Source organism: Rosa chinensis, chromosome 5 (genome assembly GCF_002994745.2).
Source record: "Rosa chinensis cultivar Old Blush chromosome 5, RchiOBHm-V2, whole genome shotgun sequence".
Classification (NCBI taxonomy): Eukaryota; Viridiplantae; Streptophyta; class Magnoliopsida; order Rosales; family Rosaceae; genus Rosa; species Rosa chinensis.
The window spans coordinates 57118297-57127609 of record NC_037092.1 but is presented as its reverse complement, the minus strand read 5'-3'; the positions used below and the strand labels follow the sequence as shown (position 1 = coordinate 57127609).

At 35.3% G+C, this 9313-nt stretch overlaps 1 protein-coding gene across 1 annotated transcript; it reads right to left on the bottom strand.

Annotated features, from left to right (window-relative positions):
* Positions 1 to 4310: 4310 nt before the first annotated feature.
* On the bottom strand, positions 4311 to 7597 carry LOC112163719 (cytochrome P450 71D9). The gene is made up of 2 exons (XM_024299996.2): positions 6669 to 7597; positions 4311 to 4940 (listed from the first exon to the last, which is right to left on the bottom strand). Exons 1-2 carry the CDS (start codon positions 7575 to 7577, stop codon positions 4311 to 4313), a joined length of 1539 nt encoding a protein of 512 aa, XP_024155764.2. The 5' UTR covers positions 7578 to 7597.
* Between the last annotated feature and the right edge of the window lie 1716 nt (positions 7598 to 9313).

Sequence of the window (9313 nt, the reverse complement as noted above, 5' to 3'; positions counted from 1 at the left end):
TGAAAAAGAGCAGAAATGAGCATAAATTAAGGACAAGTCATTTTAGAAACTTTTCTCCTTTCATTTTAGGAAATATTTCCTATTTTGTTTTAGGGAAACTTTCTTCATTTGAACATTCCTATTGCTGATTTTCTTGTTTTAAAGAGAGAATTTAGGAGTCCATCAAATTAAGAACTCTTGACTGATGAAATCAAGGAAAACTTAAAAAAAAAAAAAAAAACTTGCATAAATCAGGAAGAATTCGAGGAGATAAAATGGAGTGTTTATATTCAATATTTATTCCTAATTATCTTATTTTCTATTGATTATAACACTAATTAAATTCTGATTTTTCTTGATTGTAGGAGTTCATTATGTGCACAATTGGAAGAAGATATTAGTGCAATTTAAAGGAGAGGAATAAGAGATGTATCTAGTCACTATTCAAGGAATATACAATGAGTCATTAAGGGGAAAAGAGATCAGAAAAATCAAGACTTTGTCATGAGAAAATCAAGCAAATTTGGAGGAGAAATCACCTCTAGATGATTGGCCATGATTGCATCACAAGAGATGAGAATTCCACTATATATAGCAGCCATTCTCTACTCCAAAATCATCACTTCTTCATACAAAATTCAGTTCATTAGCTTAGCTCTCTTCTCTCCAAAACCCTCTCCAAATATTCAGAAAAAGCCTCTTGTTGTGAAGAGCTTTAGGACTTCTCCAAGGCTGTTCGTGTTCTTCAAGGCCAAGCCGTGTGTTCTCTTGACGTTCTCCAAGCTTCCTTGAAGATCAAAAAGTGTAATCCATGGCCCTTATTTCTATTTTCGTACTCTTTAGTATTGAATTTCATATTTTGATTATGAACTTTATTATTGGAATTGGATTTTTGTTAAGAACGAGATTATGTTAGTATTTTCAGATTTATTTCTTTATGTTCTTGAGTTGTTTATGATATCTTTATAATCTGATTTTGTGCCATTATTTTATATCTTTAAACATATGATTTTAGTTGAATAATGATGTTAATCTGCAGGTTAATAGAGCCAAATTTGTGTTCTGATTCACCTAATCATTTTGGGGCATAAATTGAAGTGGTAAAGGCTATGTACAATGGTCGAAATTATATGCTACATGTTTGTGCGTTTGTAACTTCTTATGGATGCATACATGTTTGAATTCAGAATTCTAACTGCACTTAATGATTCATATTTAATGTTGACGGATGCTCTTCAGTATTAACGTGATGTTTTATATGAAATATTTTAAGTTATGGACTTCTCCTATCTTAGGAGATTAAAGAAGAATTAAAGTGGTACTCGATCTCTTCAGACTTGTACTTCGAATTCATTTCTGATATTTAGTGTTGGCACGATTTTAGGTTGTTTAGATTAAAATAATTCATTGCATGTTGATATGGTTTGGAAATTCTGATTTGAGTGTGAAGAAGTCAATCACATGTATATATTTATCTTTTTGTTTTATTTCGTAGGAACTTAGAAACCAAAAGTTGAATCCCCCCTTTTTATGGTTGTTTCTTGTGTAAATTTGTAGATAAATACTTGTTTTATTAATTACTAATTTAAATTGACCTTTTTGTTTAGGTGTACCCTACAATCCCCGGACTAAACGATCCCTGTTTATCCTATACTAACAACTACATTTTGCAGGGTTAAATTGTGAGGCTATTTCAGCTGCATCAACAAATACCTGAAAAACTCTTTCCTTTTAAACCAAGTACAAACTGATGAACGCACTGTCAATATAGACTCGCTCTAAATAGTCATATATCACATTATGCAAGTTTATGAATTAAGTTGCAACAACAAAATTATAAGTAAATACTCCTCAGAGCTCATTACATAGCGGAAGTCTTAACAACAGTAAAGCCACAAAATTAGCTTCCCACCCGTACAGCTACTACTAGAACTCAGCTTCACCGACGATTACCCTGACCTACAAGATTAACCCCTACACCATCGAATAGTGCACCAAGTTGCCACACAACAAATTTGGTAAGATTTTGAAAGCTTGTATGAGTAAATTCAGATACAAAAACCACACAACTCACACAAATAACGAGGCAAACCTTTCAACTCAAAGAAAATAACTCACACCAAAATCATAAGGAATCTACTGATTCAATTTAAGGAAGCAACACACACAAATCCCGAGGAGAACCTCTCAACTCAAGGTAAAGAAACACACACCATGATTCCCTCAAAACCCAATATTCTTTTCCCAAAACAAACAAAAAAAGTCACACCAAGACACAATCATATAAATCGTTAACCTAGCAATTCAATATGAAACTCTGGTCCAACCTGGACAATAAAAGAAAGTACACACCCGAAACTCTCTTTTAAAAACATATACCCACAAGTGTCATAACACAAAGTTATGCCCTATGATAGTACATTGGCAGATAGACTAGAGTTCTAAGCGATCATAACCACTAACCCGGCCAAATGCAAGATTCCAAATATATTGCCTGAGGTCACAACCTACAACCCTGGATCCTTAAGTCAACTTGACCCTTAGATTAAAACATTTAAATTAGTCGCACTGTACCAAAAATGTTTCAAATCACCAAAAAGGAGAAATCACAACCTGTGACTCTAAATTCTTCAAACACTTATCAAAGCAATAGAAAATATCATTTCCCAAAACATACTGTTTCCCGAAAAGTCATACCCCAAAACAATAATATGAATTCACTTACAAATATTGCTTGTATCACAACATTCCACCAATACGTATATATTTCACGTAAATATATATATATATATATATAAATATATACGTGTAGTCATTCACTCAGGAATGCCACTAATACCAACTATAGTCCACAATTGCAAAACTCGAAAAAATCATTTTTATAAAAGAAAAAAAACTCATTTTAACTTACCTATGAACTGTACACGATCAAGTTCATATAATTCAAAACAAATATTTATTTCCAGAAAACAATTTCATAGTTAAACAAATAATTTCAAATAATAAAGTAACTTCGTTCATAAAAGAACTCCGTGAGATTTACTCACCTCTAAATCCTGCTGAGTCTTCTCTCACATCCAAGATAAAGTACAGAAGCCTCTCCGTCAAGCACCTAAGTAAAATAAGGTCTCAACTTAGTACACGATTTAAAACGAAAGCGGTTACGGTTCAAACCGAATAGCGAATCACGGCCGATTGAAAAAAGCGCCGCAACCGTGCTGCATAGTCCAAGTAGCGATTCGTCGTGCTCTACCACCACAGACTTGAAGAGAATGAACAGGCGATTCGAATGCACCAAATGGCGGTCAGATTGGTGGCCGGACGACGAAGATATGGCCGGAGGAAGAAAACGGGGTGATCATGGCTCGAGAGAGAGAAATCGGATCTGGATTTCCAATTTTGGAAATTTAGGGTTTTCTAAAAATTTTCCAATTTTTTCCTATTTATCCAAAAATAGAAACTTTTTCCGTTGGCCATAACTTCTTCATACGAGATCCGACTTTCGCGTTCCACATATCCACGAATTCGTATCTATGTGCTTTACAACTTTAGTGAAGGAAGTTTTCAGAGAAACGTACTCAACAAATAAAAAGTCAACCTTTTGACTCCTCGAAAATAAAACATTTTGAGTAATTATTCGTCCGAAACACTTTTGCTCCACCCTCAAACCATGAAATCATCCTAACAATCAACTTAATAATTTTTTTTAAAAAAAATCAGCAATTAATAACGAATTTTCAGGGTCTTACAATCATGCCATTTGAATAAATTGCCTAAAGCTATCTCCAAACTCCATTCACCACTTATCACAATTTACAGACAAGAGTGGAGGCAAGGCTATCCCTCCGCCCATCTGTTGCTCGTCTTAACGACGTTAATCTCTTCCAGAGGATGCTCTGCCCTATATAGGGGACACTTGATGGAAGTGATTTTCATCAGCTACGTAGTGAACAAAAAGTATACCAATGTGTCCCTAGGTATGATGCCAAAGATATCTCGGCCCCTAGCAAGGTGTTGAATGTTTGTTATTTTTTTTGGTGGAGTTGAGGATTGTATGTTTCTCTTAATATGCAATTTTGTGTTGAATACCATATATTTTGGGCAACAACCCAGTTTTGTTCAGAAAAATTCAATGTTGATGAAATATATATTCTGAATGAACGAACAATATCCATGAGCTCAATATAGATATATGAAAGTTTCATCTATAAATTTCTTCTTTTCTTTCAATCTTATTTGCTCATTACAATATGTAATTCTTATGATAAGGGACAAATTATAAATATAACAAACAACGACTGTTTCATAAGAACATGAAGCAATTAACACTCTTACGATCTTGTAGTTGGTGGAGGATAATAGGGAGTGGGAACCAAGTGTAAATCTTCTTTTCTGCGAACGGTAACACCAAAATCCTCAGTCATGTCCAAGTCTTCATTCTTCATTTCATAGGGGAGTTTCCAATCAAAATAGTACAACAACAAAGCAACTAGGAGCTCCACATTCGCCAAACCATAGGATATGCCGGGACATATTCTCCTTCCAGCACCAAATGGTATATATTCAAAGTTGTTTCCCTTATAGTCAATGGAGCTATCAAGAAACCGCTCAGGATAAAAGATTTCAGGCTCCGTCCAATACTTTGGATCTCTACCAATTGCCCATGCATTAATAACTACCTTTGTTTTGACAGGTATTTTATATCCAGCTATCTCACAAGTCTCTCTACATTCTCTTGGAAGCAGCAAGGGAGACGAAGGGTGTAATCTCAATGTCTCTTTGATAACTAAGTTCAAATATTTCATATCCTTGATTCCAGTTTCATCAACATGCCCTTTTTTGTTAAACACTTCTCTCACCTCATCTTGTGTCATTTTCATTGTTCTTGGATTCTTTATCATCTCTGCCATTACCCAATCCACAGTTGTGGATGGTGTCTCACTCCCAGCACCAAAGATGTCCTGAAATAGTTAAGCCACATAAGTTTAACTAATTTATATGATACCAACTACAACAATCTCTCTTAATATATTTTGTTTTGTCCAATCAAACAAGTAAAAAGCTTGTAGGAATCTCTTTAAAAAAATCAACCTAACAATATATCCAGATATCTTGGACTTAGTACTTTATTATTATTCGGATTAATTACTGTACTTCCGTCAATTATTCCGTTTAAGTATGGGTAAAATTGTAAAACACCTATTTTTCATATTTCTTTTACAAATTTTTTATTAAACTAAATTAAAATAAATTAGACTAGGTTAAAAGAAAAACCTAGAATTGAATTTCGTGAATATCTAGATTTACTTACCATCTCTATTGATTAATCCTATTAATTATTCGAGACAAAAGTTATCTCCAAATTAGTATATATTAAATTTTCATAAAATAAAAAAATTAAACAAAAATAAAAGTACTAAAATTAATTGACCCAAGTGTCTCAATAACATTGAAGAATAAATTGGGTATTATTTATCTTTTTTTATATGTCAAAATATTTTTTAATTATAGATATTCAATATATTAAATTTTATAATTTTAATTATGAATGAATAGACTATTTTACCCTTATTATTTTACTCACATGAGTGTCACATGACCGCCACATAGGCATTTTTAATGGAATAATGGACGGAGGTACTATAAGGGCTAACGGAGGGATAGTACAGGTACCACTGGACTCCCTGAAAATTTGTAGGTACCAAAAAGTGCATTTCGTGATAGTTCGGGTACTATATGAAGATTTTACCCAAAAATTACACTTCTAATAGTTTGGCATCATTATTACGGTGAACATAGCTTGCTCTCTCCTTCTCCTTCAATCACATGATGTTTGTTTTTTTTCTAATTGCTCTTTTTTTTTTTTTTTGGTGCTGAAAGACTACTGCAGGGTTTAAGGAATCAAACTGAAAAGCATAGTTAGGGTCTGTTTGGGAGTGCTTTTGAGAGATCGAGCCAGAAACACTTTTGAACTAATAAAGAAAATTACGTATATATGAATACAGAATAATTGTAAAGAAAAATAGAATGTGTCTTAGTTGAAGTATAGAAGCACTTGAAAGTGATATTACTTGACAAGTGCCGGTCAAGTGCTTCCTTGTAAAAAAAATTTAAAAATAAAATAAAATAAAAAAACTTTTCGAATTTTGAAAAAGTGTATTTAGGTCTTTTCAAAAACCAAGGGAGGATCCAAGCTTGTTGAGAAGTAAAAGAGTATTCAAGTTTGGAAAGACTATCGGCTATGAACTTTGTTTCCCTCAGAAAAACAGAAGAAGAGCAACTGAAGAAAAATACAGTTGGAAAGAGTATTCAAGCACAAGGAAGCACAAGGAAAGCGTGGATACAAAGTTAACTGATAAAATATATATATATATATATATATATATATATATATATAACAATAGAGTGTTCAAGGGAGTATTCAAGTTTTCCTTACGTTTTTATTGTTATATATATTTTGTTTTTATTAGAAATTAGTTGCATTGTGAATCAATTGTCAATTGCTAGAGTCATAGATATACTTAACTAAGGATCCAGGATCAAGTCTCTTAGGCCGGACAAGTATTTGAGCAAATAATAGTCATTAGAAGTACAAATTGAGCTCGATCGACATGATATAAATGGACAACCTAATTGTAAGAGACATAAAATGTCTATATGTACGTGTGTGTGTGTATATACTTACTTACCTGGATTACAGCTTTGATGTTTTCAACAGTTAGGGAAAACTTCAGGCAACTATGATCGTGATACTTTAAGAGAACATCTACCAAGTCTTCCTCTGATTCACCCTCGCCCTGAGATTTTGTTGTTGTCTTGCCTTCTTTATGTTCTTTGATGATATTTTCCATTATCATGTCAGCTTCCTTATGCAGCTTCTCGAGCTTAGCTCTCATTCCACTAATCACATGCAGCAAATTGACAGAGGGGAAAACATCTGCAAGTGCAAAGCCTCCTGCCACTTTTGCAGCTTCCTTCCCAATATAAATGGCTTTTTCATGATCTTCACTTTTTTTACCAAAGGCTGCTCTCGAAGTTGTGCAGTATGTGCATGAGTAGATTTCCTCAGTGAGATTGATGGGTACTCCTGGCCTTGATGCAATCCATTTAATCAGTTTCAAGACCTCTTCTTCCCTAATTCGTCGAAACGATTGGACACGCTTTGTGCTTAAAAGCTCTAGTTTGCAAATTTTTCGTAGTTCTCTCCAGTATTCACCATATGGTGAAAAACCAATGTTTGTACCACGATAAGTCAAGATCCTGGTAGCAAGGGTATGGGGTCTCGACGCAAAGATGGTGTCGTGGGTTTTCATCACTTCCTTGGCCCACTCTGCTGACGAAACAACTAGAGTTGGAACTTCTCCAAGCCTCAAGTACATAAGAGGTCCATGTATCTCAGCCAAGTCTCTGAGGCCGTGATGGGGTAGACAGCCAACGAGCTGGTGCAAGTTTCCTATGAAGGGTAGCTTCCATGGTCCGGGGGGTAAGTTTGAAGTGGAGTCTTTGGTTTTGCCTCGCTTGGCTATTTTCAGTAGTGCAATGAGAAAGAGAGAAAATATAAGCAGAGCTTGTAAGGAAGGAGATTGAAGCAGCTCCATGAAAGAAATAATGAAGCAGGTGGTAGTTTAGTTTGGATAATTGAAGATAATTGGTGAAATTGTATGTTACATTTATATATAGAACTAGAGGTGGCGATGCCGTTTGTCCTAGCGTGTGAAGATTGTACCACCCTAGATATATTTATTTATAACATGAAAAAATGTGAAGAGGGATAATAATAATATGGTTCCGGCCGGATCGCAAGAAAATTGAAATATGTTTACTAAACACGGAGTTTTGAATTTCTTTTGTTTTTTTTTTTTTCCTAAATTTCAAGAAAATTTGATAAGTATAAATAAGTAATCTAAATAAATTGTAATTTAAAATTTTATCAGTAGGTCGAATAAATAATTTGGAAGAATAACAATAGCTAGCTGCACCTATTTCATAGAGGAAAAGAATAGCTAGCTGTACACATAAAAAATTATATCTATGGTGACTTCAATTATATGTGTCAACTGTAAAGTGGCAGCAGACTTAGGGTTATCCCCCAAGACACAGTGATGTGAAGAAGTTGGTTAGCAAATGTGAGGTGATTACATTTTTTTTTTTTTTTTTGAAATTATGGAAACATACAAGTAGTATGCCCCGGTTAAAAATAGTACAGAAGACTACTCTAATAATACATTTCTACTCAGAGTAGTCCATGCCAAATAACAATACCTCGCCTTGCAGGTAATCTATTCTACTTAACCTTAAACGCCGAGCACGCAATTGTGGTACGCTAAAGCTAGGTACTTCCACAAGACTCATAGAGACATTCTTACAAGCATAGACATAGATGCAAATAAAACAACTAGGCATCTATAGGCTCCTGCCCTGTAAAAGGGTCAGACCTCTTAACAAACCAAACTAGCCTAGAGATTGAGACCAAGTCCAAAAGACTTTGTCCCAAGCCCAGGCCCAAGGGTACCAAAAACAACACCATAGCAGACTGGAAACTACCTCTGCCAATCATCGCCGCCGCCACAGATTCCGGCGGACGTCCCCTCCAATGCAGCATCAGCGCCACCTCCTCTTAGCAACGTACCAAGCACAGATCAGTAGCAACCCGATCGGTGCTGGAACTGGGAGAGAAGAACAACAAATCGAAACCCAAATGGTCAAAATTGAGAGACCGATTAGGATCTCCGATCTCAAAACCAACCGCCGCTTCAACAACAGAGGCCTTCTAGTCAGCCAATCCTCGCTCACCCCCGCTACACAGACCGCACCTAGTTCAATCGCCGCTGCAAATCCGCCCGCTTTCCTTCGTAGCACCTGCTCCAAACCGCAAACAAGAAACTCGCTCCAAGCCGCAAAACCTACTTCCCTTGCCTCACCTTTGAAACTCGCTTGACAACGATAGATCGCGCCTCTGCTAGACCGACGATGAGGAGCAAGCCGTCGCCGTCAAACCCTAAGTTTTGCTAAATAATAGTTTCGTAATTCTGATTATGTGAGGTGATTACATTGTTACGTATTATCACGAAATTAAACTCACACACTGTGTGTATCTTTTACCCTAAACATCATTAGGTTTTTTCGCGAAGTATTGATGTTTAACGAATAATTCTGTATGTATATAGCGCAATAATCTAAAATTAATGGACAATGACCGGCTGGCCTCGTGGCAATTCTAATTATGATCGATTCATCGTTATTCGGCACATCAATGTTAAAGCATATATATCAACTACCTTCATAATTGTGAAGGTACTTCCTTGATATATGGTGTTTACAATACTCCATCAGA